Here is an 18,724-nt window from a genome sequence, read left to right on the forward strand (position 1 = left end):
ATAAAGCCACGTTAAATCTTAGCATGATGCTCTACGTTATGCAGGCTGATTTCATGCCTTCAGCTGGTTTCATGTTTGTGCTGAGCACAGTGCGGAGTCCTGACCTGGCATTGCCTCAACCTCCTCCAGACAGGGTAATTGTGTCAGCCTGACTCTGAGCTGTAGGGCTCATGAACTTTGGGATCCTGTCATGCTAACACAGCTGTGCTACTTCTGGGGCCTAAGCTGGTATTTTTGCAAGATGTGTAGCTTAGACTAACTCTAGCTATCTAACTTAGGGTAGCCTCAGATCCTTAGTCTGAGGCCTTCCAGCATAACTGAGAGCATATCAGGAGCTTGCCTCTCTCTCCGGGCTAAAGAAGGAGCCTTGGTTCTTAACTCCAGCTACTCAGGTAGAGCTCAAAGACAGACTGAATGCCAGCTGAAGGAGGGCTCCAAGAGCCTTTGAAGTCAGGAGGAAGCAGAAACCACTCAGGGGCTCCTGAAGGCCTAGAAAGGATTAAAAACAAAACAAAAAAACCTTCACACAACGAAAGTTCAATTCTGTAGCCTTAAAACCCATACTAACTCTTAGCAAAGCTTTGTGCATGCTTTAGATTAGCCATGTAATTACACCATAAACCCCCACTAGGATTTAATTTCAATTGAAAGCAGTGGAACTAATGGTGTGCTTACAAATAAAGCTAATTAAGATTTTGTAGAACTGGGGACTATTTCATAAAAGTATCAAGAGATTTAATGTCAATATATAGCACTTTGCATGACGTATAGAGTCTACAAATATGTACAGGTATTTTCAGCCTGATCATTATATGACTGGCCTAGCTCAGAAAGAAATGTGAAAATACATAGTAGGAAACAACTCTTTCAAACAGCAAATAATTTTGTAAATATATAACTGGAACAAAATCCTACGACTGATGTATAACACAGGAAATTCCATTTCAACATATTTCTTGATGCTTAATCCTGCCAGGTGGAATGGATCAACAAAAAGAGAGAAGTCACAGTACATTGTGAAAAAATGTTATACATTTGTGGAGGTCATCCAACAGGACAGAAGGCAACTCCACAAAGCAGCTACAACTCTCATCACTTAAGTTCAGCTAGGTTCAAGCTCAATGTCTATCTGTATTGTTACAATTATTTACGTTTCAATTTATCAGTATCTTGCAAAAAGCCTTTGTACTGAAATCTTTTTTCAAGCTATTTCCTTAATTTTTTTCCAATATATACATATTAATTTCAATTAAAATATAGCAGTATTGGAATAACAGTTGGGGTGGGGAAAAAGACACTTTCTACAACTTGCTCACAAGAGCTTCTTCAGACTGTCTCCAGTATGATTCAATATTAGAAGAGTACCTCATAATTTGCAACAGCAACAGTGAGCACTGAATCATCTGCTTGTATTAGACTGTGAAAAAATGAACATGTCAGTACAATGTCGTGACATGGCATACTATGGCTGATTGAAGCACTCAAATTCAGAGGAAAATAAAATATTAAGAGGAAACTGTTGAACATTGCAGCTGAGAGAAAAATTGGAGCTCTCCACAATAGGTCACTGCAAATCAGATTTGGAATGTTAAAAGAAAAGAGAGTGGATATTTGATATGAAATCTGAAGGTATAATTGGTGAGATTTTTGTTTCATTAAATTCAAAACGGAAATGAGAGGAAAAGATTTCCAGAGTGAGCATGACTAATAACTGCCTTTCAAGAATGGAGTGTTGGGTTCCTAAGTGCACTTCAAAGGTTAAATTAAGCCCAAGATTAACTTTAACAGGCATACTAGCTCTAGACAATTTTGTCCTCAGGTTCCTCAGACCTCCTCTTTCAGCCTCTTTAGATATATATGAAATAACATGAGAAAAAAGAACTAGCATGTGGTGTTTTTGTAAAAAGAAATAGATACATATAATAATGCCTATTTCCATGTGGTTACATCGTGGTTATAATAAAGTGTGAGGATTAACATCTAAGACAATGCAACACACTTTGCAATGTTCAAAATCAACTGAATTGAGAAAAGGAGCCCGACACCCACCAGGACTCCATGTCTCAGCATTAGCTTCGGTACAGATTTCCCTTAAGGACTGACTTTGCAAGATGCAAGAGTGTGTTTGACCAGAGACCCACAGAGACCTTCAGAAGATGGGCAGTTCTGAAAATAAGCGGTGGGATCTGTGCCAGAGGCAGCCTCCAGCCTCTCCACCCTGTGGCAGGAGTGCTGCTCTCCCTCCGTGCAGGGCTGAGACCGCCTGCTTTCTTGCAAATTCCTGTGAACTATGGGTTATGTGTTGAAACTTCTCTTTTTACTCTGGATCAAGTAAAGCTTTCTCTATATCAAGTCAAGTCCAAAAAGGCCAGCAGTAACTTTTGCTAGTAAATTAATATTAGCAAAGATAAATGCCAAAAATGAGGGGGCAATCCCTTGCAGTGAAAGATTAAAGTCTTTGTTAGGATTCATTACACATGTAGGCTAACAACACGCATTTCACAAGTGTCTGTAACAGATTGTCTTCCTTTGTGCAAATGTATTTTCCATTTATTCTCTATCCTGAGCCAAGCATGAGGCCCAGAGAGAGAGACTGCCCCTGTTACTTCAGCCCAAGCCCCAGGGGTGCTTAACAAACAGTCTGGCCAGGGGATTGCGAAGTCTGCAAGGGTGCCTGCCTGGTACTGCCACAAAAGAGAACTTGAAAGGTTTTGTGTAGTGATGAGTCTTGGTCAAGGAGTTAGCAGCATTCAGTGAGCCAGCAATTCATATATATTAAACCAAAAAACATATTCCCCTCCCCTCCATCATTTTCAGAAAATAAGAGTGCAGCTATCTTACTTGTAATGTAAATTGAGGACTTGCAGTTCCCATTAGGGCTAACGGGTTCTCCACTCTTCCTGATAAAGTGTTTAAAAATAGAACCCTCAAATCTCTTGCCTAAGCAGCATTAATCATGCTAGATCTTAACCATCAATCATCAATTGGCTTTTATGAACTATGAGGTAAACAAAAAAGAATGGGATGTTTTAAAACTGCTGTTACAGACCATGAGCTACAGACATCTACTTTCCCCATCTCCTCTTTGACTTCAAGGGAGTATTACTGCTGAACATCACAAGGTGGGATACGACTTGCTAACAATACTTGTCCATATTTTATATGAAGTATCTGTTAGTATTTAAATATCTCATTTCAAAGTATCCAAAACTTCATGCAGGTCAGATCCCAGACATATTTTGCACACATGGATTAACTGAAGAAAATCATTAAGAGGACAAACCCCCAAAACCTTAGCAAGTATAATGATGTACAAAATACCAGAATTTGCTTATCTCATTTCAGACTCCACTCATATGCTAGCCTGCATCTGGATTCCTGATTTTTTTTCAACTTCTGTATCTTCAGAAGGTATACGAAGAAGGCCATTATGTAATCCAGTGTTTTTTATAGCAAATTAAAACTACACTGAAGAGATTAGATGTTGGAAGCTATTTTTAGCCAAACTAATTGTAACAATTTCACTAAGAACATAAGCTGCACATGTCTCTTGAGGTAAAAAGCAAGACGACAGAAGAGCTAGGCTACTGAAAGGCTACCGAAAGGCTACAAAAGGCTACCGACTACAGAAAAATAGCAGATCCAAATTACATTAAATTATGCAATTCTGCCCAACGCTCCCCCTAGTGGTTTTGCCCACAGAGATGAGCATGAAGTCCCATACGCGCAAAATCCTCCAGCCTAATAACAAAACGTCCCGTTAATAGGATTAAGTACCTTCTCATCAGATAAGTAGAACATGGCAAAATCCCTGACACTCCCAGCAATTAGATCAGAACACAGCCCGACCCCTTCCTGACGCGGGGAGCAATTTTGCAGAGGAGGTGTTTCAGTATTAATGGTAAATATGTTGGGTTTTTTTTACTTTTCTTTGGTAATGGGTTTGTGTTTCTTTGCAAAGTTAATTGGTCTTTCGCTATAAATGTAAAGATACAATATGCAAGTAACTATAGCAGTAAATACAGGCTATAAATAAATCCAGGCTCTTAATTTACATATGCACTTGCAGCTGGTAACTGCATCTCCAAGAAGGCTATACTGGCTAACAAGAAGGCACTTAAATACTGTGTTCACTTAATCAGATGAGAACTATAAAGTGTAGTTGCATGGTTTCTGAAAAATAAACCTTTCTCCTCTAACTGCTCTTGGGAGGGAAATAAACCAAATGGCATTTCTTTCCCTTATTTTGTAGGAATTTCTTTCAATTGCTGATGTGTTTGTTTACAAAACTGATCTAATTGCCAATTTTGTGGCACACTTATTATAGCGTCTGCTATATTAAGTATTATCCTGAAGGACAATGAAAGGAATTGCATGTTTGGAGACAAGGAAGGGAAAAACATTCTAGAAATTTTCCTTTTTAAATTTGGCAATAATGTTTAACATGGATGCATTTATAATATGAACTAAGAACACAGTGTGAGATCAGTAATTAGTGTGTTTCACAAGGTAGAAAAGCAACAGAATGAGCTGCATAAGCTTTTGGTTTTATATATGTATGTCCTGGTTCTGTTACACCACTGTGCAAACTCAGTGGAATTCATCTAGTTAGTCTGAATAGATAATTACAAATGAGGTCAAGCTTCTTACTCATGTGTTTCCACTAACAGTAGCATTTAGGTGCATGTTATAGATCTCAGAAACCATAGTTAAAGTCAAAATTAATGGGAACTTGTATAATACTTAGTAAACATTACACCTAGGCATTTGAGCATCATGAAGATGCTTACATTTAACCGCACCGACCTCCTTCTTTAACAGAAAGAACATGAAGTCCTCTTGGTTATTTATAATATATGTGCTATGGCTGAACGGTCATCAGTGTGCACCGACAAGGCAGGAGGAAATGAATCTCCGGGAAAACCTGAAGCGTATGTATGCTTTTCTTACCAGGAGTGTGCTGGAAGCCCCTGGGCCCAGGTCTCGTCTCCTGGTACATTTTGACTTTCACACTCACTCACGTCAAGAGGATCCACGTTTATGTGTGGAGCTTAGAATGCATCATATAGCTGACTACATGCATCCACACACACACAATGGGGAGATAAGAACAACTGGGATGAGAAAGTAAAGGGATTAACAGATAAGCATACCCTTACAAAAAAGTATCTACAGCATTTTTATAGGTTATCTGGTTCCTCATAGATCATTAGAATATAACCTGAAACCAAAATTCAATTCAACAGGTTTTGAAATATTTTGTTTGTTTAAATAATCTTTGAAAATGTTTATTCTACAATTATATACTTCACTGGAAAAGATGGTTATTACAAATAATTGACATAAGATGACTTAATTTAGAAAAAAGCAGCTATTCTGCGTATGCTCACCTTTAAGCATGGCTTTATTTTGTGGATAGGAATCCCAAGAGGATCAGCCATGAAATACTCCTTTGTTTCAGTCTACATTAATAATATTTCTGTAAAAAACACAAAGTTAGGGGAGGGGAAGAAAGATATAAAGGAAGAAATGACTGATGTGCTTTTGGCAGTCTCAGGGTGATGTGTTCTTTACTTGTATAGCTCCAGTAATACTGGATAGCTCCAGTAATACTCAGGATATTTCTGCAGAGGGAACAAATACAGATAAAGCATAGGCAATCATGCAGAGCTTCAAGGTGCAACGTGTGGGCCAACCTGGGCTTTCACCAAAACTCTATGACCAATACTTCACAGGAAGTCTAGTATTTTTATGAAAGCAGGTTCAAGGCACCTGTAATCTACGTTTTCAAAATATAAAGGGAAGCTGTCACAGGCTGCTTTCAGATCAAAGATAAATATATAGGTTATGTCATTAGAAAACTGATGAGTAATCCTTGGAGATATCCAAAACCCAGGATGAGGTCCTGAGCAACCTGCTCTAGTTGACCCTGCTTTGAGCAGAGGGGTTGGACTCAATGATCTCCAGAGGTGCCTTCCAGCCTCAACTGTGCTGGGATTCAGTGATCAGCAGTGGGACAGCCAAGCATATAGCTTGAGTTACACACAGCTGATCACTGGCAAAGGCTCTGGGCCAGATTCTTATCTGATGGAAATTGTCTTGGCTCTGTGTTATTCAGCATTCACTATCTCAAGATTTGGCTCTGCAACTGCAAGGAAACACAGAGCTGTTTAATTCTCCTTCATCATCAGTGCATGACAATTTGTGATAGTGTTAAAATCTGATTAAGTCACTGTATAATTTGGCTTTTTTTAGTATTATCTGAAGTTGGAGAGAAGTATGTAGATGAAGAGGTAAAGAAAGCTTTGATTGGTATTAAGCAGATGAAAATTATGATGGAAAGAAATGAAGATAAGCACGTAGATCTGATGAAAACCTTGAAGAAGAGCAGTGAAGAAAAACAGGTAACTGAAGTGCATCTGGGGTTTTTTGTTTCTATTTTTGTTAAGTTGTGGCTATTTTTAATCAAAGATGAGGCAGGTTGTACATGTATTTAACCTACCTCCTGGAAGTAGTACAGCATGCCATTGTGCTTAGGCAAATAAGCAAGCCAGGAGGGATCCCTCAGTGTCTCCCCTTTTCTGGGAAGAATGTAAACCACATTGTATGTACACTCTGAGCAGCATGCATCTCTTTATGTGGTCACAGGATTGACAGGAAATCTGCTTCTGCCCCTTTCTCTCACTAGCGGAAGAAAACTCTCATGGCACCTCTATAGAGGTTCTCACTACCTGTCTCCTGGAAGCAGGAGTTGGGCCAACAGACATCCTTCACCAGCCTATCAGGAACCTGGATGTTCACATTTCAGAAGAAGTTAAAACATTAGTTTACATTTGCTAATTTCCCTTAAGAAAGAGCTTGCCTCCTGCCAGGACCCTGGCAGACTGAGTCTTCAACCCTGAGGGAAGCTTTCAGACTGCACTGGAATAAAGCACTGAACAAGAGCACCGCCTGCCTTGCTGGTGCCTCTTCCAGATTGCGCAGTTCTTTTGAAAGCTAAAGGTGAAGAGTTTCTGTCTTTCCTCAGAAATACAGCTTTCTAACTGAGTGGCATACTGTTAATTTTTCCCTGTGGCTGAATGTCTAAGCTGTTTCTAAAATGAAACTGAAAGAGTGAGCACTAGACAAAATACAGCTGAGTTACCACTAGTTAGCAAGTTACCTTCTCTCAGCCCATCCTGGTTGCAAGGTAAAACATCTTATTCGGCACAACCTTCCTTGAGATTTGAGCGCTCTCATTTTATTCTGCAGTTGGGAGGTAACCAGCAGCAGCCTAGGCATAGTCAAGCTGATGGTGACCACCATGGGGAGATACAGAAGTTCTGCAGTAAAAGGAGACATTAAATGCTGTATGTGGACTCAAACATGACTTTGGAGAGAGAACCTGAGTTTTGTAACATCCAGAAGCCAGAGCTGCTGCAACAGCAATGTCTTGAATAAAGTATCGCACTTACCACTTATTTCTAGAAATCCCCTGCTTCACTGAATTCACATGCAAGCAACTGTATAAAGGTGTTTTCTGCAGAAGGTCCAGCAGCTCTGCCCTACACGTCTTTAGACACCTCAGGCCACAAGATGTTTCCCAGCTTGCCGTGCAAACTTCAGACCTTCGGAAAAATATCAAAGCCACCAATGACAATGCGCTCTAGAGGGGATCAGGGGAATGCCCAATGTCCTAGTGCAATGCCTAGGCTCAGAGCCATGTGCTCAGATGATCCTGAGAAATAGAGATTACTGTATCTTTAAAAAAATACAAAGATCCTAACTATTGCTTTCAATGAAGTTGAAGGAAAATTCCCTCTTTGCCCAACATCTGGTACTTAGTTTAAACTATTTGTATTAGCAAGACAAAAAGTACCTGATAGCTTTCTAACATCTTTAGGAACACCAGTACACGCCCATCATCTATGCTGTTGTTAGCTCTTACTGGATTATTTCATTTACACAGAACTTACATCCACAGCGAGAGTTCATAAAACACTGAATAAATGTATTAGAAAGACCAGAAAATAAACATAGACTATGAAAACCATAGTTACTGTCTCCACCAAGCACATTCTGACAGAAGTTTTCTTTTCTGTGAGCTTCTTCCCTATGGAAATGCTGCCAGAAAGGAATAAGACTGACCAATTAAAAGGTTTCTGTCATACTTAGGAACAACTTGGAACATTGTTTGGAAACCTAGACTATTAAAATATCTTGTACTTGCAGGAAGAAATTCATGATGTGCAATCTACTTCAATAGGAAGAACTCTTCTGTCTTTCTATTGCCAAGTCTATTCTGAAATGCTGCTTCTGATCTGCTCAGCTTTGTGCTCTACCTGATGAAGAATGATCCAGTAAATAGAAGCAGCATTGTAAAATGCGTCTTGTTTCCCTTCAGTATGGAAGGAGTGCCTCACACTTCCACAAGTGCAGGAAGAAACCCCCTCACTACAGTCTTTTGATTAGTATAATCCCAAACAGAGGAAATGCTATACTTTTACCTATTTCTGCATTAGAGAAAGAATTTATGTATGGCAAGGACCTAGCCTCATGAAATATCAGTCCCTTAAAGAATAGAGCAAAGCAACAAAAAAGAGCTCTTTGTGGAACAGATGAATACTGCAGATATGATATGGAGAAAAAATGATACAAGTTGAGCACATGACCTCGTGAGAGGTTGAATGCTTCTTGCACAGAAAGACGTGTGGGTTTTTTTGTAACCTCAAAGATCCAGGTAGGCTGTAGAGATCCCTTTGGTTTTGTAGGCTGTGGCCTCTGAGAGAACAACATCAGAAAAACCCTATAAGGAAAAGTTTTTCAAATTTCAGTTCCCTCCATATGTGACTGCAGCTAACGGTTACGGATTAGCAAAAAAAGGAACCATAAATAGCCAAAATGTGTGATCAATACTGGGATAAGTATTTAGAATATTAATCTGAAAATTGCCCTCATCTGAACCTTTTTTCTTACTTAGCAAGCCTTGCGACTTATGGATGAAGTAAAGGAAAGATTAGAAGAAGAAGAAAGACAATGTCAAGTATCCTTGAAAAATTTATGGGATGAATGTGAATCTTGTTTAGAAAGTACCTGCATGAGATATTATACAACTTGCAAACATGGTTTGTCAACATTTAGAAGAAAGGTAGGAAAAAATTTTGTATCTGGGAAATACTCTTGAATTCACCTAACAGTTTTAGAGAGAGCACATCTTATTTTCTCAATACCCAGATCTGCCAGTTATAGCAGGCTACTAAAACTAATTTGATTTGGAGGGTCTGGAAATGTGAAGTTATATGGCAGAGATTACATGCAATTATATTCATTGAACATTAAGCCAAAATGAGTTTGGTTGCACCCTGGTGTGACTCCATGGACAGTGATTTTTCCCCTAAGTCCAATGGAGTCACTCCAGATATACAGTGTTGTCTCTCACAGTAGGAATTGCATTAAGATGCTCAGTAACTGTTTGTGAAAAATACTTCACAGATTCTTTATGGCCCGCCTGAAAATGAGCAGATTTAAAAGTGTAGATATAGTTTGCAAAGTTCCATGGGAAAAAAATCACCTACTTATACAACGTCATTCTTTCCTATATTTATTTTATTTTAAATCTACTCTTTAAGTAACAAAATAGCTTTAAAATGCTTAACTGTTTTTAACAAAGGAAACTGTCAGCAAAGAAGATTCCCCTAATTCTACCAGAACGAAAATATGCTTTCCTGGCTGGCACATTATTATTACAAGATTTAACAAAATTGTACTCACATTTTTTATTTGGGCATATGCTTTAAGAGCAGCTTAACAACCATAACTGAGCAATTAGCGCTACTGAAATTTTAGCCAGATTACCTAGCTTTCACATCCCCAGGCACTGAAAAATATGGTAACTTAAAAATTAAATGCAGTGTGTTTCAGAAGCGACAAGCTTTAGAGCAAAGGTGTTTAACATTTGTGCATATTCTTAAAATTATTCAGGTAAAAATGTGGAAGATACTAAATTTAAGACTATTAGTGATACTTTTGGCTTTTTAGATACCTCTCATGGCTACCTCAAATGTATCTCTTGGACTTTCAAGAGTCTGTGGATGTCAGGTTGAAATTATTGCAGTAAAAGTTATATACTGCACTGCCACTGTCTTTGACCCTCTTGGTAACTTCCTCAGTGAGCTATATGGTTTATTTGAAGCATTCAAAGTAAGAAATGTGTTGTGACCCAAATCGTTTTAAAAAAAAGAGGACAAAGACAGTAGCTGTGGCTGATGACATACAGGCAGCAGGGGCAATACTGGCTTAGGCTGTTCCTGCAGTGCCATTTCACAGTTCACCTTCCCTCTGAGCTGCACTAGCGGTCAGATCAAACGCTGAACTGATTTAAAAAAAAAAAGGTATATGTGTATGTATACATATGTATGTGCATGTGTATGTGTATGTGTTCAGCAGGGTGTTTCTTAACCCTTACCAGTTTTCTAATGCCATGAAGTGCAGCTCCACAAAACAGGTGAAGGTAATGCGTTAAAGCATGGAGCAGGGAACCAGTGGCTGAGACCCAGGGACGGGGAACTCCGCAAAGCAGAGTTGACATCAGTCTCTTCCATCATCAAAACATGGACTCAGGGCCACTGCTTCATTGATTTTAATGGGTTTCAGTTTGCACAAGCATGTGAGGACTTGGCCATTGGTGAGAGAGGGTAGGGTGTTTACAGATCACAGCGAGAACAATCGCCTTCTGTTCCCTACGCTGCACATAAGTACCACAGAAATGTTTCCAAGATAAAGTCCAAATTGTTTGTTGGAAGAAAACCAAACACCGATACTAACTTTGAGCCTCCATAGATTAAAGGCCAACTGGCAACCCTTTTACTCCGGATCTGATTTGGAGCTAATGATTTAGCCAGAATGTACTTTCACTCTTTAGAGTCTAGTGTCTTAAATTACTTCGGAGAATATGCCATGTTTGCAGTTATTAAGAGGGCATTGTTCCTATGGGTATTTGAAAGAGAAAAATTAGAGCCACTTCTCTGAGAGATGAAAAACTGGTAATTTGTCAGGCAGCTGATCGATCTCCTTCTTATACACAGGTTGAAGATTTTTTGAGGAAAATACCTCCACTCATTTTTACTTTTCATGAGGATCAAGGAAAAGACATCCAGTTTAATGAAAAGCCTGAGAAAGAAGATACCCAGCTAGTAAAAATGGAAGATTTATTTAGCCAACTATTATCAGACATGGGCTCAATATTTGACAGAAGTTTCATTTTTTTCAAGCAGATGCAAAAAGAATTTGACCAGTCTTTTCAGACATATTTCTTGTCTGATCTGGACTTGAATGAGTCCCCCAGCATGCCAGCTTTGCCTGAGGACCCCACCAGAAATGATGGCTCACAGAAAGGCTGGGGTATACCTAGCTTCTTACAGACAGTTTTTGATTTCAGTAAGACGGTGTTTGAAGGTGTCAGTGAGGTGATTACCGAAGTATTTGATGAATACAGAGATAATAGAAGAGATGTGCCAGAACAAGCCAAAGGCAAGTGTTAGAAAATCAGCTGCATTGTAAATGACATCATACCCCTTGGGATTGCTAAACTATGGTTAATGGTTCAGTTTGAGGTATGTTAGTGTGAGATATGGTATGGAAGCTTTGGAGGTTTCTTAGTTAAACAGGCATGGGTCAAGAATAACTTTATTGATTAAATTAAAAGGTACAAATCACCTAGAAATCACAAAGAAATGTCACAGAGGGACTTACGGGTCCTGCACAGCCTGATTTTCACGGCAATTCTCAAAGCATTTGCAGGAGTTCCTCAGGAGCGCTTGAATTCATGGTGGATGCAGGTTTTCATAAGGCTGACTGACAGGTCTGATCTCAGCATTTGTCAGGATATGATAGATATCATATCATATTGGCATGTCACCAATTCTAAAAAATTAAGAGTAATTCTATGACATGTCAAGGCATATCCCTGCCCTTGTCAAAAGACATTAAGCTCAGCCAGGCAGCTGCAAGCCCTTTTCTAGGCTTCCACAGCAATGCAGTGTACCAATCAAACAGAGACCAGCCATCAGGTTTTCCAGGGACCAGAAAAATTTTGGGCGTAACGCTGGTTTCAGGCGATAACTCTCAATAGAGGAAACAATGCTTGGTCAACTTTTAGAATACAAGTAAACCTTATCCTTTGTATCTTACTAATGCAAATAGAAAAACAATCATCATTCAAATACATGCTGGTGCCTATCTACAAGGAGATCACAGTATGGACATGCTGTAACTCTGAGTGGTAGGTGACATAACCACTACATGGTCATCAGGAAATATAAAGTTAAGTGATTCCACAACAGTGTTTTTTAATTTTTCCTGTATCACGACCCATGTTACCTCAGAAATAAGCTTTGGTACTGTGCTCTCATCCAGCTGTACATGATTATGAAACATCTTGACTTCTAAGGGTCAAAAAGATCTTATCAGAACTCGTATGTTTTAGAAATAACGTGTAGTAATATTGACAATTGTTTGGCTATTAGTGGGGAATACACTACTATGCCTTTATAAGGGAATATACTATAGTGGCATGAATTCCTTGAAAGAAAAATGATTTGTATCTTCTCCTGACTTCTACTTTTTAATGTTTTATTCCTTTTTTTTGGAGGGGGGGGAGGGATTTATGCCAGATATTTTGGATTAAGGGCAAGAAATTATATTCTAGCACACAGAGCAGGTAACAAATGTATATTTATCAAGACCCTAAGCTTAATGGCAGTCTAAAAATACTGTGACTTCATTCTAGATCCTGACAGAAGTGGCATGTTCTCAAAAATTGTGTCAGGGCGCCAGAGGCCTCTGTGCAGGGAGCTTCGGGAGAACTCCTCTGGATGCCCACAGTTTCATGAGAGATGTCAGAAATGTCAAGGCAATCTTTTGCATGGTAAATAGCTATTTTCTGATTTTTTTCTGTAATGCGTTGATCACTGGCTTGTAGATTTTGAGCCTGTCATTTTCTACTGTGCTGTTTCCATATTTTTGGAATTAACATTCAGCCACTGAGTTTTTACTGTGACTATGGATACAAACACTATTCCTCATTCCAGATGATTTCAATTACCTTTTCCTACTGTCTCCACAGAGTGTCAGTATAACTCAGTTGTTAACATACAGCTGGAGGTCCAAAGAGAAGTTCTACACTCCGTAACAAAATATCTATATATTTTGTTAGAGTTGCCATCCTGTAGAGAAGCAAGAGGTCAGGCAGTAATCGATCCTGCCTGGGTGCAGAAGTGCTGAGCAGAAAGTGAGGAGAAGCTCAAACTCCTGACACTCGCTTCTTCTGCAGACAACCAGGAGTACGGTAGCATTCAGATCCTCACAAGAAAAGCAAGCACTGCAATTACTCCTTGTCGAACCATGTCAGCAAACAGGGCTGACATGAAGGACAAAAAAGGGACTGCTTGTCAGTACGTAAGGAGATGGCAAAGCTCTGGCATGCACTCTCCATGGGCACCTGGAAAAAATTCAGATTGCATCACCTAGAACTGCTCTCAGGACTCCCGCTGCAGCATAACACATCCATGTTTCCAGAATTATTTAGGTCTTAAAAGCCACAGAATATGCTTAAACCCAAATGTCTTCAGAATATCTCCAGTGCGGCAAATATTAATGATCCAATGACACGTTTTGAAAAGAGTATTGGACCACTTCCATCTCACTAAAAATATCTTTTTGTCTACAACTGTGTATTACAGATACCAATTTGTATCTGTGGTTACTGTACTATCAGCCTGAAGGTGTCCCTTGACAGTCCTATTTGATGGAGAATAAATTGAATTTTTCCATAGTAGTTTTTGTATAGGTTTCATATAGTGTTCTTGTTTAAAATCCGTATTTTAGTAAAGAAAAAAACAGCAATCTTCAGTTCTGAATTCATGGCAGATGATACTAGTCAGATACTAATATCTAGCTATTGTTAGATAAATATTAGGCCTTAACACTCAATGGGAATACTAACATACATCATGGGCTTTCTTGTAATAACCTATATACTTGGAAGGATTTATAATGACGGAAGGATTTATAATTAAACAAAAGATGATGTATAAGGAGATTATGAAGTTGCTATATGTAAAATCTACCAGTTCTTATTTAGCATAACAGAAATCTATTGCCATGAAATATGATATAAACCTTAAAGTACCTGGTAAGTCATTGTAATACAGCAAATGGGATAATTAATCCATTTAGTCATTATGAGCCTAAACTAAATCTATCAAAATAGGTGAGCAAGAATTATTCTTTTTCTTTTTAGCATTATTTAAACACCAACCCAAAACATGCCCCCTTGCTAGACTTTTTTACAGTTTTCTATACTTCAGATAGAAAAGACGGAGTACAAGACATACTACTTTCCTATAAGCTTCATGCTGGCTGTCTTTTCTAACAGATTGCCCAAATGTTCCCGAACTGCACATCAAGTTTGATGAAGCCTTTAAGCTGGTTAATCTCTCGGGGGAGCAGTATGAGCAGATTCTCCAGGTGGTTCAGCGTCATACAGAAGACACTTCCTACTTGTTGAACAAAATGAAAGAAAGATTTGGGTGGGTGTCTGAGTTATCCAATATGACCATCGGACCAGAAAACATTTTCAATATCATTAAGGTAAGGGTTATCTTCCAAAGGGAACTATAGCACAGTGCTGTCTTTGACCTATGCTTTGGGGATTGGGGATGTTTGTACACATGTAATGCTTGGGTTTTACAACACAAAGTTCCTACTCATCTTTAATTTATGTAAGCTTAATAATCCCTCGATGAGCCAAAACTCCAGCAATTAGAAACTATCTTCCTCTAAATCCTTTTAGTCTGATGGATGGCTGACAGGCTAACCTGAATCACTGTCTGATAAGAGTAAATTGACACTAGCAGTTTTGACTAGCCTCAGACTACCTTCCCAGATAAATTTCACTGTACCAGTCAGTAACGCATCCTTATTGGATCACTGAATATCTAGCCATATGTCTACGTCTGTACCTATATATCCCAAAGCTCACAGAAGGCAAATGTTATGCAGGTTATTGCAGTGGAGGCTGCATATCTTTAACAGCATCTGTCAATATTGCAATAAATACATCATGATTAACTGTGTCTCGCACACAAGAATACATCCAAGGTAAATTCAATCCATTTTCCTGGGGAAGGAACAAATCCTATTCTCCCTTCCAACTCAGAAATCCAATGTACTACATTACTACTTTATATGAAATTATTGTGCAATCCACCAAAAATCACAAAATCAGGAACAAGGGGACAGGCAATATTTAAGCACACTTTCCCAACCGAGTCTGAGCCATCTGCTCTAGAAAAATAAAGCTGCATAACTAAGTCTGGCTTAGAAAAACACACAGGAATGAATAACTTCAATCACACAACCTTTGTCTTGAAATTAGTGGGACAACTCACACACAGGTTTTCATTAGGCGATCAGAAACTCTTTATAGATGTAGTTCATGGTATAAATATTAACATGCAGTTCTTTAATATGGTCTTGCAGTGCCATGTCAGCTCTTCCCACCACCTACAATAAGCTTTGGCATAAATTCAGACACCCACTGTCTTTTCAGAAGAAAGTACTTTAAAGAAAGTAGACAAGTCCACAACATTCCTCTATTTAATTTTCCCTCATTAAAGACAGCAGGCACAGTAGGTATAAACAAAACTGAAAGTATGCAGTAGTTTGTAATGTCTAAAATATTAATTTGCTCTCTTCTAGGTGGCACCTGGGGATCCCTCTGGTAAAAATGAAACCGTGGTAGATGTGAATATTCTGACTTCACCTACTTTCACCATTAAAGTTCCTCCCAACTTAGACCCAAAGAGTGCTGAATTCATTGAATACATAGCTGGGAAAGCACTGCAACTATATAAGCAGAATTTTTAAGTGGTAAGTTCATTCTTTCTCCTTTCATAGAGAACGCAATTCTTGTAAGAGGTGTTTACATTGCAATAAACTTTAGTTGGAACAGGATTCAGTCATGCTATGTTGAAGACGTTTCCTCAGAAACGACACACTGATTGAGAGACAAACACAAGCATTATGGAAAACAAAAACAAATGCTCAATGTTCTAGCCTGCAAAACACAGACATGAATATATTAAAAAAGACTTATTTAACTGTGAAACCCTCAATCTTTAAGTAACATCTGGGATGAGGTAATGTGATGATAAATGTTCCTTCAGAAAAGAATTGCCTCACAACCACAGTCTAGAGCCTCGGCATCGGAAACCATGTCTTTGTGTTCATTAATCACGAATGAACTGGAATTACCACTATTCATTATGTTTTTTATTTTAGGTGGTGTTTAAGAGCATGGCCCTTATTATTTTTTTATGATAAAGGAGTGTGAAGGTAGAATCAGCACCAGGACTTGAAAGAGCTATCTTACCATAACATTTTCTCAGATTGTTAACAGTGTCTGCATTTTGACTTGTAGGAACGTGCACAAAAAGATGCTTCTCATGGACTTGTAACCATTTTTGTAGAAAGGGCTCACAGAGGCCTCTCTTTCTGCATCAGAGATTTCCTGATGGGGAGGGAAGAACCAGGCTGAGAGGCAGGGGAAAACAATGCTTCATATTCTCTAACCCCATGGGGAATCTCCAGGAAAGACGGGGTGGCTTCAGGTGGCATCATGCTGCTGTGGGGCTAGCCAGACACCCAGGAAAACCCAGAGGGCTCTGTGGTGCACAGCTCCAGTGGCCTCCAACTCTCACAGCTGGCTCCCCCAGGGGCCAGAGCCACAAGAGGCACGAGACCTACGAGCAAATCACCGCAGTGTCCCCCCAGTCTTCTGAGGAGGCACTGGATTTGGACATGGCTCCTCTTCAGGGCATGGGTGTCTGATATCCTCATCTCAGCAAATAAAGCATGACCTGAATGCACACAGAAGTCTCAGGAGGCATGTAAAAAGGATTCAACATTAACAAAGTAGATAAAGAGAAGAAAATTTCAGCATTTTATATTGACTCTGGTTATTCTTTTGTGCTCAGACTCACAGTTTTTAAACAGATGAAAGAAATCACTTCCACCAGAGAGGCTGAGGTGGGCTGCAGAATTTAGACAGAATATAATAAGCCTCACCATGAACTTTGATTAGGTAAATATTGGTGAAATTATGTGTATATTATATTTAAAACAGAAACTTTTAACAAGTATGTATAAAAATACAAAATAAAATGTTCAGCACAGTTTCTCTAGTTTTGCTTCAAAATTCTCTGTAATTTATATGCAATTATTGACTATCTATACTATTTCAGATCATGTAAGACTAATCTTCAAGGCCTAATGTGACAATATTAATTTCCTTAGTCTGATTCTGATTCTTAGCCTGAATCTTAGTCTGATTCTTCTGTGCAACATATCTGGTGTATCCATTTCATACCCAAGAAAATTAAGTGGCATTAATTTCCAAATCACAATACCATTTTATGTTCAGTTTGCACCACAGATTCAGGGTACATGAAAGTGTGATGAAAGCAAAGAGTTAAAGCTTGGAAAGATCTACAAGCGGGGAAAAAGAGAAAAAAGAATTTTTCAGTCTGTTTTTTATGTTGTGTATGTTTCTACAGCAGGGCGCTGATACATTCCCCATACACTTATTTTTCTAACATAGTTTTCTCAGTCCAAAATCAAAATGTTTTATCAATTTTTTTTTTTTCTCCTAGGAAAGAAGATGTGTGAAATCTTTCTTCCTGAAATCCAGTATGTACTCTTTAGGTGAAATACCCCTAAGCTCAACGTACAGCTAATTGTTAAATGACTATGGTTAAAATAGTTGCATATAAATAAAATTTTGCTTAGTAAATACTGTGACATATGAGCTAGCAACCAAAGACTGTAGAAATCTTTTAATTCAAACCCAAATTCAAAACCATTTTAATATTCATTTATTTAAATAAAATGTTATTTATATTGTAAATTAGGTAATCTTTGATAACCAGCTATGGCCCTGGTTATGCAAAGATTTAAGGAAATAATCAGCTGTAAGCATACAAATAGTTCCTATTTGCATACTTAAATTCAAGCACATTCTTAAGCCTTTTCAAGATTGGTCCCTACAGATGTTGCACATTCAGCTAAGTCTGAATCAACCAGATTTCCATATGCATGTAGCATATTATTTTCCAATGAAAATGTTCCATTTCTTCTTCTAGTTGCTTTTGATGTTTACCATGTACATTAAATGACTTTTCTGAATATGCAGTAATGAGCGAGTCTTCTGCCTTTGGCATTTCTTACTTGTAGTTCGCCTCTGGAGTCATAATTAAGAGGGAATCCTTTATCGGAAAAGATGTTTGTTTTTTCCTAAATTATACACATTAGCTTGTAATGGTATTTGCAAATTATAATAAAGGTTAAGAACTGATATATCTCTCAGTTAGAAGCAGAGCTCTAGGTGATTTGGTTTCATTTGCTACGCCTGGCATTTCTAAGCATTTTTTGTGCATTGCGCATTTTGTTATATTTACCATTTCCAACTGCATCTCTCCTAAATCAATTGTATTCATTTCAAAGTGTACAAAACCATCTATATTAGAGTACAGAAAAATAACCATACCCTAATTATACCATACCTTTTCCTTTACTTCTACACATGCAAGTAAGTATACACATTTATACAAGAAAAAGGCTATTTCATTGTTTTAATTGGTGGGAAAGATATGTTTTCCTGCCTAATGTAAGGAGAAGTAGCATTTTC

The 18,724-nt window shown here is 38.4% G+C and overlaps 1 protein-coding gene across 2 annotated transcripts; it reads left to right on the forward strand.

Annotated features, from left to right (window-relative positions):
- The first annotated feature begins 4,828 nt into the window (after nt 1-4,828).
- CLUL1 (clusterin like 1) lies at nt 4,829-15,906 on the forward strand. Of its 2 annotated transcripts, none has more exons than XM_072851296.1 (7): nt 4,829-4,931; nt 6,256-6,404; nt 8,960-9,127; nt 11,064-11,514; nt 12,767-12,904; nt 14,414-14,628; nt 15,739-15,906. In XM_072851296.1, exons 1-7 carry the CDS (start codon nt 4,829-4,831, stop codon nt 15,904-15,906), a joined length of 1,392 nt encoding a protein of 463 aa, XP_072707397.1. The 2 variants fall into 2 exon arrangements, with proteins under 2 accessions (XP_072707397.1, XP_072707398.1); XM_072851297.1 differs by having other exon boundaries at nt 11,064-11,508.
- Nucleotides 15,907-18,724: the final 2,818 nt, after the last annotated feature.

This window comes from Ciconia boyciana, chromosome 2 (assembly GCF_034638445.1).
Source record: "Ciconia boyciana chromosome 2, ASM3463844v1, whole genome shotgun sequence".
Classification (NCBI taxonomy): domain Eukaryota; kingdom Metazoa; phylum Chordata; class Aves; order Ciconiiformes; family Ciconiidae; genus Ciconia; species Ciconia boyciana.